Source organism: Larus michahellis, chromosome 1 (assembly GCF_964199755.1).
Source record: "Larus michahellis chromosome 1, bLarMic1.1, whole genome shotgun sequence".
Lineage (NCBI taxonomy): Eukaryota > Metazoa > Chordata > Aves > Charadriiformes > Laridae > Larus > Larus michahellis.
In genome coordinates, this window is record NC_133896.1 from 210,486,828 (window position 1) to 210,510,197 (window position 23,370).

Here is a 23,370-nt window from a genome sequence, read left to right on the forward strand (position 1 = left end):
AAAGGGTAAAACAGAGGACCCTGGGAATTACCGACCTCTCAACCTCACCTCTGTGTCTGGGAAGATCATGGAACAGATCCTCCTAGAAGCTCTGTTAAGGCACATGGAGCACAGGGAGGTGATTTGAGACATCCAACATGGCTTCAACAAGGGCAAGTCCTGCCTGACCAACCTCATGGCCCTCTATGATGGAGTGACTACAACAGTGGGCAAGTGAAGAACTATGGATGCCATCTATCTGGACTTCTGCAAGGCCTTCGACATGATTCCCCACAACATCCTTCTCTTTAAATTGGAGAGGCATGCATTTGATGGGTGGATTTTTTGGTGGATGAGGAATTGGTTGGATGGTCGCATCCAGAGGGTAGTGGTCAACAGCTCAATGTCCAGATGGAGATCAATGACAAGTGGTGTCCCTCAGGGGTCCATAGTGGAACAAGTACTCTACAATATCTTCATCAATGACATTGACAGTGTGATTGAGTGCACCCTCAAGTTTGCTGACAACACCAAGCTGAGTGGTGCGGTTGACATGCCTGAGGGATGGGATGCCGTCCAGAGGGACCTGGACAAGCTCAAAAAGTGGGCCTGTGGGAACCTCGTGAGATTCAACAAGGCCAAGTGTAGGGTCCTGCACATGGGTTGGGGCAACTCCCTGTATCAATACAGGCTGGGGCAAGGGACTGAGAGCAGACCTACTGAGAAGGACTTGGGGGCACTGGTGGATGAAAAGCTGGACATGGGCCGACAATGTGCGCTCACAGCCCAGAAGGCCAACCATGTCCTGGGCTGCATCAAAAGAAATGTGGCCAGAAGGTGGAGGGAGGTGATTCTGCCCCTCTACTCCACTCTGGTGAGACCCCACCTGGAGTACCGCATCCAGCTCTGGAGCCCTCAGCACAGGACAGACATGGACCTGTTGGAGCAGGTCCAGAGGAGGCCACAAAAATGATCAGAGGGATGGAGCACCTCTCCTATAAAGACAGGCTGAGAGCTGGGGTTGTTCAGCCTGGAGAAGAGAAGGCTGCAGGGAGACCTTATTGTGGCCTTTCAGTGCTTAAAAGGGGCCTATAGGAAAAATGGGAACAAACCTTTTACCAGGGTCTGTTGCGGTGGGACAAGAAGTAATGGTTTTAAACTAAAAGAGGGGAGATTCAGACTAGATATAAGAAAGAAATTTTTTATACTGAGGGTGGTGAAACACTGGCACACGTTGCCCACAGAGCTGGTAGATGCCCCATCCCTGGAAATACTCAAGGCCAGGCTGGACGGGGCTCTGAGCAACCTGATCTAGTTGAAGACGTCCCTGTTTATGGCAGGGCGGTTGGACTAGGTGGTCTTTAAAGGTCCCTTCCAACCCAAACTATTCTATGATCCTACCATATGCCGGGCAGGTGGTTACCACCTTCATAATGTCTTCCTTGCCCCAGACAGGAGGTTACCACCTCTGTAACTTCTACCATGCCCTAGGCAGGAGGTAACCATCTCCTCAACATCTACAATGCCCTGGGTGGGAGGTTAGCAGCTCTCTAGAGGGGAACATTTGCCCTCTCCTCAGCTTCACCAATCCACAATCCAGGATCCTAGCTCCAGTTCCCACCAGAGGCACATTTCTGTTGGATGCCTAGATGAGGAACCAGCAACTGCAAAGCTCTTAGAGACAGAGCCCTAAGGCTACAAACGTATTTACTACAACCCGGCAGGCATAGGGCAGCTTCTCACACTACCTGCCTGGAAATCTGCGTTTATGCTTCTGCTGCCTTCACCAGTGTGTATTCAGCAAGTCAGTGTTACGTGCCAATAACACAGTGACAGTGTGTGAAGCAGCCAGGGAGCTAAACACATTTCTTCCCGCCCCCCACCCCCCCCCACCCCTCCCCCCGTGTGATGCTGCAACTGCACTAGCAGGTGTTGCCACCTAAAAAACGTTCCTTTATTCAGCCGCTTTGTAATGAAATGCAAATAGAAAACCTCGGGTTACCTTTAAGGCAAACAGTGTCAAGTGAATTACGTACAGATTAAAGGTACGCTAGCTCCTGCAGCTACCCCAAAGGGACTGCCCCAGATACACTGGGACGGTGAACGGGCTTTAGACCAACTAACAGAGGAGCAGTTAAACTTAATGTGATCCTCTTCTTGCTGCTAAGTGCATCCACCAGAGGCAATGGAGGTTTTAAAATGTTCCTAAATAGGAAGTCAGAATGGTCTAATGGTCAGGAACAAAACAGCAATGCCTTCAGCACCTACATATAGTACCTTAAATCTTCTAGACTCTAAGTAACCATTAGGTAGCCTAAGAGGGGGTCTGTCATCCTGGATACCCTGACAAAAAACATTCAAGTATCAATGAGGTCAATTCACCTTTCATCTTTTCAAGACAACGAACTGCACTCAAGTTACTTGCAGGTATTTGAAAAATGATTCTATGAAAAGATCCTCCCTGCTCCTCTCAAAATGCCTTGCATCCACGCACCCAGCAGGCTCCTGTGGATTTTCCCCCAGGCCAGCCCTGGGGAGGGTGCAGCTGGGAAATGCAGCACCAAAACGGAACAGACCCGCCCAAATTCATGCCAGCAGCCTGTGCCAGAGCATGAACCTCTACCCAAGCCTGCTAGATGAGTATCCTTGCCCTCACCAATGGCCCGCCTGCTCGGATAGTAAAGATTATGTTTCTTTTATTCCCCGTAAAACATTTTCCCTCTTTGTTGGTCACAGGGCTAGAGATTTTAGGGCCAAAAAGGCCTGTTTTGACAGTCTTGCCTGATCTGCCAGAGTGCACAGACTTTCAGTTAGTTATTAAATCCACACCTTTTCACTGAAGGTCTTAAGGAACAAAATAAATTGAGACTCAGAGACCTCCAATAATGGAGAACTGACATCACTCTTAGCTATAGCTAAAACTGAGCATCATTTCCACTTTAAATTTGTATAACTCTAGCTTCCAGCTACCAGATGTTGTTCTGTACTTGTCCGTCAGTTGGAAGAGCCCTCTCTTCCTGGGATTTCTCTTCCCATCTGAATATCTATTTTCACTATCAGGCTTACAGGAGCATTGCTTGAGCAAGACCTCTTGGGGGTTTTGTGCAGACTTCTTGGGTCTCATGGTATGACAGGTTTTTTCAAGCTCTCAAATAAAACCTGTGGCTCTTTGTAGCGCCTGGAAGGTCTGCCTCCAGCCAGCTCTGTCAGTTCTTCTAAGACCGCTGTTCAGATATGAAGTTATCAAGCCCTGCACTGCTGTGCTGCTGTGCACATCTCAAAAGCCTCCTGGCATTCTTTGGGGAGAAATGGCATGTACCAACATCACGTTTGTACTGCAGTCCCAACTCAGTGAGTAGTCAGCTCTTTATTTGGTATTTCTGTGAAGTCCTACCATGACCCAAGCCACCTGCTAGCTGCGTTTGGTGTTGCCCCTGGTTACATGTTGAAGACTCTGCTCTGAAAACATCTATGGTTGTGGTCTCCTTTGCTTGTTTGCTTGGCTCAGTATTGTATAACTATGCATAGTTATACATATAAGTACGCAGTGCAAGGGGAGCAGGAAGACCTGCCACACCATGGCTAGAAGAGATTCAGGACTCAGACGGAAAAAGCCCTAACCATGAGCCACGCTAGCCTCAGAGTAGAGAAATGCTGCCCATGCCTCACCTCCTCTTCCAGTTTGATGACCTTGGCTTGCGCATTGTTTAGGGCCTGGTCAAGGATTTCGATGTGCCTCCGCTGGTCCTCATTGGCAGAACGCACAGCTGCCAGCTCCATCTCCAACTTCTCCTTCTCCTTCAAGTGCTCTTTGTCTGAAAGAAAGACAAGAACAAGGGCCGCTCCATCAGGACAGCTCGTAGGCCCTGGGCCACATCCTTAGAAAAGCAAAAATCACGTGAAGCGGCAGCGAGCAGGGCCATTACAACACAGTGCTGAGACACAGCGGGCAAGGAGTTTCTACTGCCAAGGCTCATCTCCTCAATGCCCAGCTTTACGCGAGCACCAGCAGCAGAAACGAGCGGCAGCTTGGGCTGCATCTGCACTAGCAGAGCTTGTGGACCCGGGCACCGCCTCATAATTGTCCATTCTGCTGAACTACTAGCACGCTCCCCAGCAAAATTTTGGCTTGTACCAGCTACTCGTTTCCCACGAGGATTGCCTATGTCAAGGACTGTTTATAGCTGCCAGCTTGGATGCTGCTGCCCTTCTCTAAGGGATGAGAAACCTCAGCCATGTGGATGCTGGCTCTGCCATGCCCAGTCCGTTTTATTTGCAAGGATGGAGATTATGAGATACAGAACACGTGAAGAAGCCAAATAATAAACACAGATCTGTGCTGGACAGCTTGAAAACAGAAAGAGGGGAAAGCAATAATGAAGAATAAGATAGGAGGCACCTGAACAGGCTTTCTCTGGACATACAGACAAAGGGGAACTGTGGGAGGCATTCCAACACTGTGGGGTCCCTGGGAGACTTTCCAGTCCTCCTTAAAGGGTCCAGCAGTTGGTGCTTCTCCCTCATTAAGTGCCTTAAAGCACCAGGAGTGAAACTAAAACATGTAGATAACCTCCGTGCTGGAAAATCATCCCTTTTTTGGATAAGACATTAAAAAAACCACAACTGGCTAAATTCAGTCAGCTTTGCTCACATCTTTCTCTTTGGCAACAAACTGCAGTCCCACCATTGACTTCACTGGCAAGCTGCCTCAGGAAAGGCTCGGCTCCATCTACCTCTGCCCTGACACTGCTGAGAAGCCATTTCAGGGAACATGAGCATCACGGGCCAATCACTGGATCCCTGACATCGGACCCCAAACAGTTAATGATTGGAGGGAGCAGGGGACGGAGGTTTCATTCAGTGAAATCTGAGATTTTAAAATCCGGCCTTCGTTCTTAATGACGCCAAAAATAAAGCACTTGGCAAGACCCCAGGACAGAAAATTTCTTCCAAAAATTAATTTGGCATCAATTAAACATTGTTTTGATTTTTGACTTTTTAAACACAGCATTACAGAATTTGTTATTTTTTAGATGAAGTGGAAAGTTGCTCCAAAACCATCAAAACATGGAAAATCTGCCCCTAATATCCAGCCTGTCCGACCCAGGTGTGACCAGTCAAGCTGCAAGCCCCACCACTATCCACCTCCCACCAAGGAGGGTCAGGAACCTTCACATGGCCAAAGCCAGGCCATTTCAGACCTGAACTACCCCCCCAAGGGCCTTATTCTTCCTTAATCACAGACGGGATGAGAACAGGCTTAATTTACACACTACCAGTAGGCACCTGCAGCAAGGTGAGATGCGTAGGAGCTGAGCCATGAGGAACAGAGCACAAATAGCAAAGGTGAGCCCAAACCCACCTGTCCGTCTTCCCATTTATCCTAAAAGGAGGAATTCGGCACCTCACAGAAACATTCTCTGGCAGGAACACTGGCACATTGGCCTCTGCAAAGCCCACGAGCAAAGCCCAGCGAGTGCTGTGCGCACCGCGCCACCGACTGCCACCACAATCCATCTTGGTATGACATGCCTTAACCTTCCCACATCAGCAAGAAATTTTATATTGGACACGCAGGTCTCCTCCTTCAACGCAAAGACATTTACTTCAATCAGATTCACAAGAAACGTTATTATCTACTATACAAAAGTGTAAATCTGGGCAAATTATCAAGCAGCTAATTTCATTAGAGGGTGAAGAAGCCGGAAGATGAATGCTATTTCAGCCCTGTGGCACTCCACTGTCTCATGCTGGGACAACATTTGCTGTGCTCCAGATTTGAAACCAATATTATAGGAGGACAGCACATAGGAAAACAGGACTCAGGACCTTCACTTTCAACTTTCATACGAGGAACTTGAAGCACTCAGCTTGCTCTGCTGCATTACACTTTCTATCCCCCCCTTAAAGGAGGACAAGGTTACACTGTACACAAAATGACCACTGAACCCACGAGAAAGCTGACAAGAAAAAAATCACTTCACAGCTCTCAACACTTCTCCACGTCACCTTCTCCCTGCAAAAAGCTGGAGGTACATTTTATAAGTACTTTCCTATATTACATTAATTGTTAGCAAAGAAGGTCTTTGTTGAATGTACCTTAAATTCTCTTCAAGTACATACAGGTATCCTTAAAGTCTAAAATTACCATTTTACTGTGCTACACTGGCACGTACCTTCTGCCCAGGCATGTGCTTTTTACCTAACAGACTCCATCTAACACCTGTTTCTATTTTCTGGTGGGTCACTGCTACATCCCATTACTGAACATTCCCCAAAAGTCTTCTCAGCTGTTTGTTGTAGCTGACAGTTGTAATCTCACAGCTTTCCACCCAATGCCTCTGACTGTTGTACCTCAACAGACCGAGGACATTACATCAATATTCCGTGGCTGGGTAGAAGAAAAAGGAGATAAAGCCAAAAGCCTGCTTCGCTGCCTCGCAACCAGGCTTTCTGAGTTGCCAAGCTGGGTAGGTACACCAAGAGCAGACCAGTCTTGACCCTGCTTTGAAGCAGGAACATTAGACGGAAAGATACACTCAATCGCTGCCACCCCTTCACTACACTAGGATGCGACCACCAGCTTTTCACACAGACCTCAAACGTAACAGAAGGTTTTGATCTGATCAGTCTTGAAAGAAAAACAAGAAATATGTTTTTAACGTACCATTTACCAATATCAGTTGAATGTGTGCCCTCAAACCCACTCATAAATAACACTACATTATAGATAGCACAGGTCCACCCCGCACGCTTCACAAGGAGTGGCTGTGTTAACCAGCTCATTGCAACCTTCTCCTGCAGTTTCACTCACAAATGGCAGGTCCCAAGACCCCTCTGGAGTTTGGACCGTGCCAGCACCAAGAAAATGCTGAGAAGCTGCAGGAGGTTGTGCTCGAGGTCCCTGAGTCCGTTTTCGCAGGTGGTGATTAACAGTAATAATTATGATCGATTGTAATATACTTAATAAATGGTTCAGTGCATGGTTACTTGTGGTCACTGACCTAAGCAGGGATGCAGAAAGGTTTGATGCTCTGTTGTCAGAGGAAGCCGCTGAATGTCCACTGAAACTCGTGATGGCTTTCCTTACCCTACAAAGTATCGCAGGCATCTTAAGCACAGTCTGATTTACAGTTAGGATGTTTCCATTTGCATGTCATGAAGTACAAGTCAGGGGAGAATTTGACCTTCACGTGTTGAAAACTGAAATCAGATTTCCCACTCCCCTTCGAAGGGCCGGGGAAGTCACGCAGAACAGATGCATTTTTGTATTTGACACCATTTCTTCAGGATGCTGCTCCCTGTGCAGGTGCCCTTGGCTGTGAAATGAGAGGGCAAGGAGCTCCCTTTCACTTGCCCCTGAAGATTCTGCCTCTGCCCTGACTATTTCCTGTCTTAATACCTCCATACGCCTTCATCGGTCACTGCTTCATGTCTTTCCTTAAAGGAACCTTTTTCACTGACAAAACACCACATAATTATCATGAAACTAATAGGCTGCGAGTTCTCTCCTACCCCTAATACAACAGTACCATTTTTCTCCGGCACAAATGCCTACCACTTAATACTTTGAGGCATGCAGACTGGCTTTGCCTATTATTATTACAAAGAATAAGAGGTTTTGTCACCTCCGGTCTCCATCTCACAGCGCATGACCACTCTGCACTGTTGCACTGAGAGAAACTGAGAAATGATCCCTGAACATCCTGCCTTGCCAGACTTCTTTTTCAGGGAGTTCTTCCTATTACTGGAGTTTTACCACAGTGTTCATTCTGCATTTGCATTATTACCAAGGATGAGCATTAAAAAAACCTCATGAGTTTTATCTCTCCTTCTTCATAAAATCATCAGGCTGGCTTCAAAATGATAACTTTTAGGAACTTGCTGATGTTGGAGTCTTTTTATATGACCTGGGTCAGGGATGTTAAGGGATCATGTTTTCAGGCTGTTTTCTATAAACATAGGGACTTGAGTACTGCTTTTGCTTTCCTTAAGAAAATAAAGATTTGTATTTCCTAATATGACTTAACAAGCTACTACCCTTAGGAAAAATCCAAACACGAGTTTCACGACAAAATTGCGACAGTTAATGGGAGCACATGTAGGCACCATTTTTTCTCTTCTAAAACCAACTGTTTCAGTCTCAGTATACAAGTGTACACAGAGCAGATAAAACAAGATGCACCCCTTCTCCTCTCAGTTTTCTGCCTGAGTATTCCATCAAAAGAGCTGAGGAGGGTACAAACCACGCTTGGAAAACCTCCAGGTTAGCAGTGGGGTGCAACCCTGGTCACGGTCTGCCTCTGGGGAAGATAAAAGCATCAGGGTATAAATGCAATCAGCAACAGAGGATTTCCAAGCAAAACCTTTTATGGGCTCTCAGAGGGGTGCTTTAGGCTGATACCCTGATATCGAGGTCATTACTGTGCGTGCCCCAGCAGCCCAAAGAACCTGACTGAAGAGGACTTGCTTTACATGTGCCCATTTTTCTATTCTTGGAAGCACTCTGCATTGCATTGGTAACATTGAGCTCTCTGGCCTAGCCAGGAGACACTCAAAGCATCCAGCCCGTCTTGTGTGATAGGATCTGAAAAGCTATATTTGTTCGTAAGCTGTGAATTGATAGCAGTAATGTGCTGAGTGCACAGCGCAAAGTTTTATTGCTAGATATTTATCAGCAGAACCATAGAGCATGTTTATGTGCTGGAAAATGACTCAAATTCAGCCCATCCTGGGGCTTTAACTCCCCCTTGTAGCTGCCAGTATATGGGAACGCTGCCAGGCTGTCTACACGAAGACAGCAGACCCCAGTCTGCAATTTGCACTGTGCAACTTACCCTGCTTGAACTCTTCCCAAGGATGACAAGACTTACACAGCAATGTGATTTTCTTAACAGATCATCCCCTTGGATTCGCAGCAGTATCTACATGCCCTTGTGGCATCTGCTAATAGGGCAAGCTAACACAGTCATGGAAAAGACCATTAGATTGTCTTCTGGTTTGTGCACACACGCACATCAGCAAAGTGGCCATGCTGGCATTGTCACTGCTGGTGGGAGCTAGGAGAAAGCTCTCCTGCGTTTGGAGCAGCTGGTGGGCACGGCAGGGCTGGCAGCAAGGCACGCTGAGTGGTACCAAACACTGCTAATAGAGGTGGCCAGTTCTCCACCTCAGGATTTGCAGTTGCAGCTCATCTTTCAAGGAAGCTCTTGGTGCAATAAATAAAACAGAAGGTTCCGTTGTACACAGCATTTAGCTTCAATGGGATTTAAGCCTGCAAGGTACTGCACAGCTCCCGGGTGGTCAAGCCCTTCTGGAAGCATGCTGAAGATACTCAGGATACACGAGAAGACACACGCTGTCATGCAGCATCCAGCTGCTCAGGTTTTGGTTTGGCTGGTCACACGGAGCCATCAGCACATGGCAGGGAAACGCTGCAGCACTTTGCTCAGTCGTTACAGGAGCCTAAAAATTGTTGGGAATGGATGTTTTCCATAGCAGTAGAAGTTGTAAAATCTTTGTCTTTTCCATCCTTTGTGAAAAGGAGGGTCCAGCTCTGCTCTCCCTCCCCTTAGTCAGCCCCTGGCACTGACAAGAAGTCAGGAGAGGTTGCTCTGGGCTTTTCCCAGCCAAGAGAAGGATCTGGCTTCTCTATAAAGCACGCATCCCTAGGGATGATCGCCGCAAGCAACACTTCACAATTTCAGATAAATATTTATCAAAAATAAGCTAAGTTGTATTACCATTAACTCCCACTGCCTGGTTCTGGTGCTCAGAGAGGAAAAAAAAAAACAGCCTGAACAATCCAGTCTGCAGCTTAAATAACAGTATGTGACGAATTAGCTGAGTAAAACCAAGCCCTAAGGGCAATAACAATTAATAGCAAAGTATTCACCTCTACTCCAGCACCTATATGTGTGCATATATATATATACATGCACCTTCAAGATAGATTAGCACAGTACTCACTCTGAGTGACATAAAGGCCCTCTGTTGACTTATCCTCATGCCCATCGAAGTCTCTGCTGGCTAGCTGCCTATTGGCCGTCTCCAGTCGTTCTGCAAAAAACAGGAAATACTTTAAGTATAAATATATGTATATAAAATTGTAGGCCAACCAAGAAAATAAGATGCATGCCAGCAGAGCAGTATAAATAGACTCTCTGAAGGAGGACATTAAAATGGAGGCTGACACATACATAAAAGATGAGGCCTTTGACCTCTTCCATGAAGCTGTGTCGTTCAGATTTACAGAAACTGGGGGAAAAGCCTCTGCCATCCACGGCTGACGTGCCCGAGCACTTCATCTCTCATGCTGTCCAAAACGCACAAGGCATTTGTCATCTGAATCACCCAGCTTTGCCAGGGGATGGGTGCCTTCCCGCAGTGGTGTGTGGCCCCTGGTGCAGTGAGACACCCTGGGGGATGGTAGCCCCCAGCCTGGTGACACCAATCCTTGGGGATACCCTGGGAAAGGAGCGGTTTTCTGCAGCAGAGGACAGATTCCTCTGGGAAGGGCCTGCCTGCAGGTGCCCCCCTCCTCCAAAAAGACAACCCAGCCCCCTTGCACTGTTGCAAAAAAGCACGAGCCAGCTTGCAGGCATCTCGCTGCCCAAAGACATATCAAAGGACTCCCATCAGGCACCTAGACAGGTAATAGCTCAAAGTCAAAGTCATAGTCAAAGGCACCCTCTGAAGCTGACTCTCATATTTTGCCACAGAGTTTCTTTGCAACTGGAGGGAGTGACAGCAGTTTTATCCCATGCCAATGTGCAGGGCCTGATTTCTCAAGAAGTTTATCTAAAACATGTGTAAAACCATTCCTTTAAAGCCTGCTACTCTGTAAGAAGTGGAACACCATGTCAACTGGGGGGAAAAAAAACCACACAAGCAAGCATAACGTACCACGGAGATCCCTGTTGAAGTCATGAAGTCTCCTAATTTCTCCTTCAAGTTTGTTTCTCATTGCTTTGTCCAGAGACTCCCTCTTCGTGGTGGTCTTGACCAGGCCCTCATAAGCTTCTGAAATCCTCTGAATCTCTATTTCAAACTGAAAGGAGAGAGAGCTCCCGGTAAAGCCCAGCAGGAATGCGTCCCATCCCAGCATTTGCCCAGGGCATTTTGATGGGGCGTAGGGGTCGGGGCAATGCCCATGCTGAGCGCCACACCAGCCACCAGCTCTGCAATGACCAATCTCCCCGGCGGAGGATGGTGCAAAGTCCCAGTGTTCTGGAGGCTCCTGCAGCAGGGAGCGATTGCTGGACCCCTGGAAATGCCCCATGGGGCGGCCCGCCATGACACAGCACCCTGTAGCACCCCACGGGCAGCTCCCAAATGAGCTCAGGAGGGGCTGGGCCTGACGTAAACACCCGGTTGCCTTCACTCTATGACCGAGGCTGCTGCTTTAACACCATCCAAGAGGAAAAGCAAAGGAAAGAGTATTTGTGTGTACTGTATTCTTTCCTATAAAGAGTTTTAGGAGGTAAGATTTATTGTTCTGACAGATCCTTAACCCAAAATCAAGCTCTGCACGCCACCAGAAATGCTTCAGGCTTGTGTCTGACCTCATGTCTTAAACTATTGTGGTCCACTCCTTTCCATCCTTGACCAAAGACTGCTCTATAGAAAAAGAAACTAGAACAGACCAAACCAAGTGATTTGGATTTTCAGTCTTCTTAACTTCATCTCCTTGAAATCTGCCAAACTGTAGGCAAAGCATGCAGAGGAAGCCCTTAGCGGTAAACTTGCATCTTAAGACCTGAACCCAAAAAACTGACAGGAGGATAGTCCCAGGCAGAGTTTTGCTGTCCAGGTCAATCCCATCCAGCTCTTTTAATAAGCTAATGTCTTGTTAAGTGCTTTGCTGAAATCACTGCTGCAGGAATGATCAACACTGATGTGGCAATCTGCTCCTGCATGCCTAGCCCTCGTGTTTGTGGAGAAAAGTTTGATAATGTGCACAGGCTGGAAAACCAAGAGATATATATAGCCTCCAACATACCTTTCTAAATCTGGCACTTTTTTAGCCTCTTGCATCATGGGTGGGATGGATTCGTGATTTGTGAAGCCAGGGTGCGAGCCCACCTCCACCTGTCGTGGAGGTAGGTACCTCTCCAGGGCTCGTTAAGCTTTAGGTGTAATTTGCCAGTTGCAGCACTTGCAGAATAAAAGCTCCAGGGACACTGGAGCTGTCACCCTGCTGCCTGCATAAGAACCAGCAGCCAGACTCCAGATGCCTGGAGCTGTGCTTCCCATGACCCCAGGGACACTCTGACTGGATACAGCCCATGGACATATGGCACCTCCGAAACACACAATGAGGAAAGACCAGCAGAGCCATGATGGGGAACCTCAGTTACCTTCCCCAATTTCTGCTTTCAGCTCACTCAGGCACAAAAGCTGAAACAACTGGTGATGTGCAAAGCCCACATGTGGCCCCCATGGCACCAGCAGCTTTGGATTAGTATCTTGCTGGGTATCACAACACCTATCTCACACCAGTGGTGATTTAACAGCTCGCAGGTATTTCACACACGTACAAGCGACTCTCCTACACGCATGATGTTAAACGGTACCATACACAGATTAGTTCTCAGCTGACAATTCTCCACAGGTCCAAGAAGAGGATGACCTGTTGAACTTGCTGTGAAACTCCTTCTTGGGTGAACTACAAATTTAGTTAGATTATTCTGGCTTTCCATTTTGTTTTCTTTTAAAGCAGGAGCTCCAGAAAGCCCCATTACATTTTCCCTAACAACCTCTAGAAAAGCATGTTTTTCCCCACTCTGCTGATGCACGGCCAGACACCAAGCATGTTCCCACCACGAGGATAGCATGCTTGGAGGAATGCTGCATAAATCCAAACTCATTGGAAATTCAGTCTGAACCTTACTGTGGTTTAAAAGAAGTCAATGAGTTTTATTTTTCCTCGTATGCACGGCAACACAAACTTGTACAAAACCTCACCAAAAAGTCTGAACGCTTTTGAGAAAAGCTGTTTCATGTGAATTTTCAAGAATCAAAACAACATGTCGATTAGTTACTCATTAGTTACTCCAATAACAGCATAGCTTCAGCTACTTGATTCTGTTACAGCTTTTTCTTTAGAACAGCGTGACATCTGCTGAAAAGTAACATTACTGAAAAGAAAATAAGTTCTGTTTTACCTCAAACCAAGACATTATACATAGTTAGAGGCTATATTCAAGCTACCTTGCATTGCTCTCCTTGACTATTTTAGCAGATGGAGCTTCTCTCTCCTTGAAAGGAAGGTTTGGCTTAGCAAAAGTAATTTTTGCTTTCCTGAATTCTTAACTACATGATCCCAACCAGACACTGTGTTCAGTTGAGTGCCCTGACACCCGCTGGTTCCTGCACCTCCCCTCTCCTGGGTGAGACGCTATCTCAGGAGAAGATGCCTGCTCCAGAGAGCTCCTACCACAGCAAAGCAGATCTGCCACCACGGCAGGGGGTTTCCACAGCCCAACAGTCCTGCCCAACACTGCTGTTTACCGCAAGGGCTCTGCTCTGCCTGTTATCTGCCATTATTTCCCAAAACACATCACCACACAAACCTCCTGCAGCCCTGGAAGCAATGACTTGCTGCAGGAAAAGAAAGAACCTCCATCAGCACAGAACAAAATTAAAGGAGAGCAGAAGAACAGCCATAAATTGTGTCGGCGTGTCTCAGGAGCTCTGGGATTTCCTTCCCCTTCTTCTACGGAGGGGAAAAAACAGTTCAGCCTCTTCTCTGCCTGGTAGCTCCTAGAACCGACCCACTCAAACAGCCCACACACATGGTACAGGGAAGAGCCAGCCCAGCCTGGCAATTAAACTTCAGCGAGGTAACACCATCCAACAAAAAACAACAGAAAAAAAAAAAGTACTGCTTTGCTTTTGCAAAAAAAGCTCAAAGTCAAATGTGTGCGACCCCTCTTCCTCCCCAGCTCTTTTTAGGTAAGAAAACCAGACAGCTCGTCAAACAGCACAGGGATTAATCACCACCTTGTACCTCTCTGTAAAAAGTCTGTTCAGACACGATTGAGAATTTGACAGCCCTCAGGGCTGATCTGTTCGTATGAATGCCCAGGGAGCCCTCCGCGTCAAGCCAATTTTCTCTAATTTCTTCTCTTATTCTGCAATGAATAAAAGTGATGGGAGGGTGGCTCTTTGTAGAAAAAATCTGTTACACACAGACAAACCAGAAGTACTCCTCGTGACCCTGCCGCTTCCAACAAGAGGGAAGAGTTTTCACACCCAAAGTATGTAGTTTAACTCACTGTCACATTTTCAGAGGTGACGTGCAGCTGAAACTGTGGGAACAGAGGAGGACCTGCCCTGTCCTTGTGTTCAAACACAGAAATAACAGCATGGGAGGGATACTGCGTGTTAAAGCTTTGGTTCAGGACGTTTTCCTGAAGAAAGAATGCACTTGAGCATGTGTTTCGCTTTAATACTCCGCTTACATTCCCCCAAAGTCAATGGGACTCAAGTCCATGCTTTGTTGACTGAAGTGAGACTTCAGCCCATGCTTAAATACCTTTCTGTTAGTGTCTGATGCAATCGACTTGCGGAGCATCCAAGATAAAGAGAGAGCCGTTTCCAAGAGTGTAAAAGGAAATCGGAATATTTTTAGGGCATCGCATTCAAATACCTTCTACTGAACAACGCAGCTTTTTTAAAATTAATAGCTGTAATATTTCTTTTTGCCCACGAAGGCCACAGGGAAGTCAGCGTTAAAATCTTTGCAGACATCTTCACAAATAATCAATGTTGCTGCAAAAATTTCTCAACTAACTTTAGGAAATTCTGTGAATAAACTCAACTCATCTGGTTGCAGAGGAGGAGGCTGAAAAGACGGTAACAGCTAAAAAACAACAGGTCTTTTTTCTAACCTGTTTGAACAGATTGTCAGGGACTTTTCCCAAAGCTGAGGCTAAGACATGGTCTCTCAGAGGTGCCTCTTCTCCCGCGAAGGGTGTCTCCAAGAACACCCTGATCCCACACAGCGCAGAAGAAACTGAGCTCCTCTTTAGACTCCTGAATTCAGAGAGAAAAGATCTGCAGCCTAAGCCCGTTTGTGTTTAAGCGGTGGGAAGACATAAATGAAAGAGCAGTGCAGGATCCTAAATAACTCATTTGGTCTGGGCCCTTGGGACCCAAAGCCAGCAGATCTGGGGAGCACCTCTGCATTGCCTTCAATGAGCTCTCATTTTTAAGCAACTTCTACTTTGTTTGATTTCACTCGTCATCTTGTCACCCCAGGCAGTGCACAAGACACTGCCCTTCTTCACGGACAATGCCAGCCTGCATACAGAAAAGAGGGTGAAGGATCTCTTCGCAACAGGGTTTTTGAGCAAAATCTTTACCAAATCGTCCTTCCAGATAACGGGGCATTGCTTTTTGAACCAACATGGTCAAAGGTGGGAGTCTAACCCCAAGTCTTAGAAACCCATAGAGCAGTCACTGAAAACCTCTGAGACAACCAAGTTAATGCATTTCCAAATAAAGGGCAACCTCACCGACGGCTGTTAAACTTCCAAAGAGCATGGAGTATCGTGTGAGCATATTGTGGTGGACAAGACTGCTCCAGAGAGATGTGGCCATGCTCTTCAAATGCTTCTCACCGGTATCTCTACTGCCCATGCAGATGGTGCAGGACCCAGCTGCACCAGAAGCAGACTCTGCCCATAGGAGACTTCCAGGGAAAGCTCCAGTGAGGCCGGCATGGAGGGATGGAAGGGGCAAATCCTCAACTGAGGAACATGTAATGAGCTGCCCTATTTCGCCCTAGAGGACAGGGAGCCCATGGGCCTTGGAGCACAAGATTACACTTCTTTCAGACCACCATGGAGAGGCAATGGTTAGAGATGGCCACTGGTGCATCCCCACTGCAGTGACATGACTACGAAGAACAGCTTGGAGGACTCAAATGCAGAAACATCAAGAAGGTTGCCCTGCCCAGGCCCCATCCACCCTTCCACTTACCTTCTGCAGCTTGTCCGCCTTCTCATAGTACCCCTCCAGCTCCTGACGCAGCACGTGGTTCTCCTCGGATAGCATCTCCACCATCTGCTGTGCCCTCTCCACGATGGCGAAGGCATCGGGTGTCAGCTGCTGGCCCAATGGCATCGGCGGCTGGGCAGCAGCAGGGGCTGGCAGCGGTGGCAAGGCGCCCGGGAGCAGAGGGCCGGTGGCGGCAGTGGCCTGCGAGGACATGGGGCTGTGCTGCTGGGCCGGCGGCGGTGGGAAGGGCGGCTGGCATTGTCGGCTGCAGGGAAGCACAGGGGAGGAGGTGTTAGAGCCGCGCGCCCTCGAAATGCGTGCAGGAGCTTTCGTCTAATGACTGCACGATTTATTAATAGGGTTACAACTGTACGGTCATGATTCCAGTCCTTCATCACTCTAAATACCAACAATCACAGCAGGGACCGGGTAAATTGTCTCCTCGCCTGCTCCTGACAGTGATGTATACATCTGGCATGAACGGATAAAGGAAGCATTGACTCGAAAACGGCATTTTTGCCTAGGTGCGCAGCTAATATTTCAGCAGCCAGCCAGCCTCTCCCTGCCCCCCCTTGCCACAAACCCCACCGCTGAGAAGCACGAGCCAGCGGGCTTGAAGGAAACACAAGGGATGCATTACTCACCCTTCGGACACCGCTCCCTGCCTGGAGCGAGACTGGCTGATCAGCCGAATTGGGAGGCGAAAGGAAGTGATGTGAATGAAGCAGCGTTCCCGAGCAGCTTTAGCAAGCAGCAAAGGGAAGGGCTGCTGCGGAGCTGCTGGAGGCACAGCCCCAGTCAATCACGGCAAGCCACGAAAGCCATCTTCCAGCGCGAGACCTCATTGTGTCACCCCCGGACTAACAGCATCCATCACCCACCAGGCTCATATTGGGGAAGGATAGGAAGCGAGCTGGCGGTGGACCTGCCTGTGGGCTAGGCTTTCTGACAGAGGGCGGCTCTTTAATCCACCCGAGCCACAATTTGCAATGGCTGGAGGATAACCCAGGAGGATGTCTTAGCAGTGAGGGCATCCCCGTGGCTGGTGGCCAGGCAGGACCAGAGTCCCTCACTTCTACTCTGCGTTGCAGTCCTGTGAGCTTGAGAAGGGAGGAAAGGGGGAAATTCAGGCAGGGAGCAGCTCAAAGCTTGTGTGCACCACATCCATCTCCATCCCTCCACCTACCGCGCTGGCAGCCTCAGGGCCTCAGCCAGGGTGAGCAGCCCCACGCAGAGCATCGCTGTGCACAGGCTGAGCCACTCCTCAGCCCAGATGCCAAACTTGTGAAACTTCTACCCCGCGCTTGTCTGAGAGACTCAACCCAGACCACGCGGGACATCTATGTCAGAGCCCAGTTTGGCTGGAAAATAAGCTGGCTGCTGGACCCCACCTGAAGTCTGCAATCAAGTGCCTTCTGAAAGTTGTATTTTAGCCTAAGCACAAGCTACTATGCTTGCTGTAGCTATCATTGCCTTTATTTCTGTACCCTGCATGAGGCAGGAGACCTAACAAACAGATGTATTCACACCATTTGGCCTCAAAGATTCATGAATGCTATTTTTTAGACAGACGATTTTGTGTTATATAAATACATAATAAATATGATTACCATTGCCTTCAGTACCTACATGGTTTCTCAAAGCGGGGTTTTCAAAAGCTATCAGCATTGGCCTAATTCTACCGATAATAACCTGCCACTGCCTTCAATTGCAGCAGAATAAGATGAAAAGTGAAGGCAATTTTAAAGCCCTGCCCTAAAAGCAAACAGTGCTTCTCTAACAAGCGTGTCCCCACCAGGCCACACAACAGTGAGGAGAGCCAGCAGTTCACTAGTATCTTCTGTCCAAACTAGGGGAAAGCAAACGGGGCTCTGCAGTCCTCCAGACGCAGTGCGCACACAGCCCCACACTCCCATCCCAGCTCTCGCGTTTTGCCTGATGCATCCACCGTGGCACAGAAAGGTGTTGAAACAGAGAGAAGACCAGCGATGAGCCCGTTCCCAAATGCAAGCACACTGCTCACCTGCCTGACAGCACAGACCCTGGACCAGGGTCAACATCTTCGGGAGGAAGATCCCAGCCAAGCTTTGTGCAGGCAGCATTGGGAAAACCAGTGCTGAGCTCACCCTGGTCTCGAGACGGCTTTTACCTGCACAGCATAGGCTGTGTATCCTCTGGTAAGTTAAACATCTATGGAGGAAGCTCAGGAGCGCAGGAACGGGGCTTTCCGCATGGCCAGCTCCAAGGAGGGCCAGAAGGGTCTCTCAACCCCAGGCATGTTACTTCTCTGGCAGAGGAGCAGCCTAATGACTTAGGAGCTAAACTTCTACTGAAAGTGGATAAAACTTTCCAAAGGACCGTAAGGTAGGGAAGCGCTGTATGACACATTACGTATGGCCAACAAAACATACGGTAATTCACAGAATCATAGACTGGTTTGGTTGGAAGGGATCTTTAAAGATCATCTAGTCCAACCCCCCTGCCCTGGGCAGGGACATCTTTCACTAGATCAGGTTGCTCAAAGCTCCACCCAGCCTGACTTTGAACGCTTCCCATGATGGGGAATCCACAACCTGGGCAACCTGTTCCAGCATTTCACCACTCTCAACCCCAACTCTCTCAGCCTGTCCTCAGAGGAGAGGTGCTCCAGCCCTCTGATAATTTTTGTGGCCCTCCTCTGGACCTGCTCTAGCAGGTGGAAGCAGTACTCCAGGTGTGGGCCTCACGAAAGTGGAGTAGAGGGGCAGAATCCCCTCCCTTGATCTGTTAGCCACGCTTCTTTTGATGCAGCACAGATATGCTTGGCTTTCTGGGCTGCAGCACACATTGATGGCTCATGTCCAATTTTTTGTCCATCAGCATCCCCAAGTCCTTCTCGGCAGAGCTGCTCTCAACCAGTTCATCCCCCTGTGTGTACTGGGGACTGCCCTGACGCAGATGCAGGACTTGCCTTCTGGATGTGGGGAAGGCTGTGGACTTTGTCTATCTGGACTTTGGTAAGGCCTTTGCCACCGTCCCCCACAGCATTCTCCCGGAGAAGCTGGCGAATCATGGCATAGACAAGTGTACTCTTTGCTGGGTAAAAAAACGGCTGGATGGCCATGACCAGAGAGTTGTGATGAATGGGGTGAAATCCTCTTGGTGGCCGGTCACCAGTGGCGTCCCTCAGGGCTCAGTTTTGGGGCCAGTTTTGTTTAATATCTTTATCAATGATCTGGATGAGGGGATTGAGTGCACCCTCAGTAAGTTCGCAGATGACACCAAACTAGGTGGGAGTGTTCATCTGCTTGAGGGTAGGAAGGCTCTACAGAGGGACCTGGACAGGCTGGATCGAAGGGCCAAGGCCAACTGTATGAGGTTTAATAAGGCCAAGGGCCGGGTCCTGCATTTCGGTCACAACAACCCCAAGCAACGCTACAGGCTTGGGGAAGAGTGGTTGGAAAGCTGCCCGGCAGAAAAGGACCTGGGGGTGCTGGTGGATGGCCAGCAGTGTGCCCAGGTGGCCAAGAGGGCCAACAGCATTTTGGCTTGTATGAGGAATAGCGTGGCCAGCAGGAGCAGGGAAGTGATCGTGCCTCTGTACTCGGCACTGATGAGACCTCACCTCCAGTGCTGTGTTCAGTTCTGGGCCCCTCTCTACAAGAGGGACATGGAAGTGCTGGAGTGTGTCCAGAGGAGAGCTACCAGGCTGGTGAGGGGTCTGGAGACCAGGTCATCTGAGGAGAGGCTGAGGGAGCTGGGCATGTTTAGCTTGGAGAAGAGGAGGCTGAGGGGAGACCTCATTGCCCTCTACAGCTACCTGAAAGGAGGTTGGAGAGAGGTGGGTGTTGGCCTCTTCTCCCAGGTGAATAATGACAGGACCAGAGGAAATGGTCTGAAGTTGCGGCAGGGGAGGTTTAGATTAGATATTAGGAAGAATTACTTTACTGAAAGAGTGGTCAGGCACTGGAACAGCCTGCCCAGGGAGGTGGCTGAGTCACCATCCCTAAGGTATTTAAGAAACATCTAGATGTGGCGCTTCAGGGCATGCTCTAGTGGCAGAGATTGTAGGTTGTTTGGTTGGACTCGATCTTAAGGGTCCTTTCCAACCATGAAGATTCTGTGATTCTGTGACTTTGCACTTGGCCTTTTTGAACTTCATGAGGTTCGCACAGGCCTGCCTCTCTCAACATGTCACGGTCCCGCTGGACGGCATCCTTTCCCTCTAGCAAATCATCTGCACCACTCAGCTTGGTGCGATCTGCAAACTTGCTGAGGGTGCACTCAGTCCCACAGCCTATGTAATTGATGGAGATATTAAACAGTATTGGTCCCAGTACAGACCCTTGAGGGATACCACTCGTCACTGGTTTCCACGTAGACATTGAGCCATTGACACTAACTCTTTGGATGCAGCCATCCCACCAGTTCCTTATCCATCTAACAGTCTATCCATCAAACCGTATCTCTCCAATGTAGAGGTAAGAATGTTGTGGGGGACCACATCAAAGGCCTTACAGATATCTAGGTAGATGACATCAGTAGCTCTTCCCTTGCCCAGTGATGCAGTCACTCCATTGTAGAAGGCCACTAGATTAGACAGGCATGATTTGCCCTTGTTGAAGCCATGTTGGCTGTCTCTAGTCAACTCCCTGTCTTCCATATGTTTTGACATATCTTCCAGGAGGATCTGTTCCACGATCTTACTGTTTCTTAAGAAATATTGCAAAGTTTTATCTGCCATTGCTGGTGAGAGCTCTGTCTGTGCTGGCCCTGCTCACTCATCTCATGTTCCAGCACACACCACAGAGGCATTGCAACCGCACAGAGAAGCCAGAGAAAGGAAACTGCAGCAGTTTTGCTACGCAAAAACACCCTTCATCAAACGCCATGCTAACTGGAGCTGAAAACCATCCCACCTAACCAGAGGAGAGGATGCTACCACAGCTCTTTCTCCTGGACTGACTGCAGTGACTTGCAGCGGTGCTTGACATTGCTTTCGTAGGAAGGAGGGACATCGCAGCTGGGGGTGTATCATTTTAATTTGGGGTGTTAGGCTGCCTTGCTCTCTTGCATCTCTCATCAGCTGTGTGGCCAGAAAGGAGAGCAGCATGGATCCCCACCCCTAAACTGACGTGGCTGGTGTATCTGCATGACCTTTGGATGGTGGTCAGCAAACGCTGGGGATGCAAAAGGAAGCACATCATGACTTCCCCTGAAATCCCCTCAAAGCGGTAGGGCCAAGGTGGCCCCAGAGCTCCCAGACACTGGCGCTGGGTTAAGATGCTGCTCCCTGTTCACCTGCCTTTGGCATTTACTGCCTCTCCAGCCTCATCACTTCTGGCTGCTGCTGGGACCTCACAGCAGGATGCCCTGGGTGAGGGGTCACACCGACCTGGGGGGCGTGTTTTACCTTCCTGAGACCAAAACCACATCTAGCAGTGCCCGGCAATCCAAGGCCACGCGAGCCGTAAGCCCAGCAAGCCCTGTGCCAAGCTGCTAAGTCTCAGGAAAGTAAATCACAAGGACAGCTCGCCATGGGCACAGTTCTCACACCATCCCCACGGTTCCCCCTTCCTTCTGGTGCCCCCGCATGTAAAACGCAGCAAGGGACCACACACCCATCACGGGACTGGAATATTTTTTTGCTCAGAAATCTGAACAATAAAGAACATCATGAGCGAGGGGTGTCACTCGTGATGCAGAAGATGCTCCCCAAGTGTGTGCAAACACAGCCAAGCATGCAGCACTTCCTTAGCACTGCTGACATTAATTGTTGCACTTGCAATTAATTCAACCAAGTGTGAGTTTGTTAGTCTTTACCAAAAAAAAAGGTCATAGCTGATTTTATGCAAGAAAAACCCCAGCTATACCCAGAAAGTAAAAGCCCAGTTATACCACTACAAAGACACCAATTTGCTACAGCTACAGATCTTCTCACTTCTTTATGGGAATAGCTTAGAGCAATATATTTAAATTGAATCTAAATCAGTGGAGATATAGCAGTTTTTCTTTTTCATAACGAAGCAGTACAATCTTTGGTCATAGATACACCTTTTAAACACTTGGAGGAACTCTTGACGCTGTACTTCTGGGAAATCTCAACCTCCCATCAATTTAACCTTTTCCCATGCACTTTGGTCTATCTAGCTTTACACTACAGAGGGAGAAGGGATCCCCGGGATCTCCATTTTCTTGACTTACAACCCACTTGTTGAGCTACTAAAGATTTACACCCTGTAGCAGCTGCCAGGCATCAGAGTCTCAATAGCCAGGGCCGCAGGAGATATTCTCCAAAGTTTTTTCTAGCTTGGAAACTAAACCGGCAAAATTGACATTACATCTCTTGAAGCGTGTCTGTTCAACATAACGAGTGTGTTTCTGACTTTCCTTTTACTTGCTTAATCTGTCCCAACGTAATTCTGACTAAGCCTACTGCAAAATCTCTAAGTGTATATGCAGTAAAATCAACAGAGCGATTCATACTAACAAATCAACATTTGTAGAAACAGGAGAATTATAACATCAGCTTAGTTCATATCCAACCTCTCACCTAAAGCTCCAAAGAAACAAAGCAATCAGGATTATCCTGAGCTCCTTCAGACTTAGTAAAGAATGACATTCTCAAAATGCTTCTACTGTATTTTAAATTTTGATCTTACTCCGCATTAAAGTAGGTTAAAATCTTCCAGCCAAACACCTTTTCATCAAAAATTGTCCTTCTTAAAAGCATGAAACTGTGGAACATTATGAGTTTTGGTTCTCTCTGCAACACTTCGGCTACATTTCTATTGAAAACATATTTTTTGGTTGACGTTATTGTAGAAGGGCTCCTATATACTTCTGCAAGGCAATGCAAAGAAGGAAAAAAAGAAAAAAACTAAGGAAACCAACTTTTAGAACAGCAGGAGCCACGCAGACAGCGAGCCTTTCAAGGGCTACCATGCTTGCGTCACCAGACTGCACTCTCTCTTTTAAGTGATGTATAACTTGCGATATATATAATAGCTTGCTATACATAGCTTGCAATACAGTGTCTTCGGCAAAATACTTGACCATGGGCTTAACTTTCAGAATGCATCAAGGCCACCCAAGCCCCCAGATTTAGGCATGGTCTTAATCCACCTCTTATACTGTAAGGAGAGCAGAGGAATTCGGGGGGGGCGGAATTTGTATGTAGGAATAAGAAGCCCTGAGAGGACACTTAATGATAAATTCCAGTTGCTGTTGACCACCAGGAAATGGTAAATACAGAGGAGCTATTGCTCAATAAAGCAGGGCAGTATTAGGAAGTACTGACATGAAAATGCCTGTGAATGTTCTGGAAAGTTCACCACTGCCCTGCTACAGGTACAACGCAGCTCTCCTCTACGTAAGGATGAAGAATGGCCAGTGGAAGAAGGACTT

General features: G+C 48.1%; 1 protein-coding gene across 7 annotated transcripts in view; it reads right to left on the minus strand.

Moving 5' to 3' along the window:
• AMOTL1 (angiomotin like 1) overlaps window positions 1-23,370 on the minus strand; it is an 89,995-nt gene that overhangs the window by 17,218 nt on the left and 49,407 nt on the right. For all 7 annotated transcript variants that reach the window (XM_074571221.1, XM_074571222.1, XM_074571248.1 and 4 more), the window contains 4 exons: window positions 15,967-16,249; window positions 10,885-11,029; window positions 9,949-10,038; window positions 3,649-3,794 (listed from right to left, as the gene is read on the minus strand). In XM_074571221.1, the coding sequence (XP_074427322.1) occupies window positions 3,649-3,794; window positions 9,949-10,038; window positions 10,885-11,029; window positions 15,967-16,249 (664 nt within the window). The remainder of the gene's footprint in view (window positions 1-3,648; window positions 3,795-9,948; window positions 10,039-10,884; window positions 11,030-15,966; window positions 16,250-23,370) is intronic.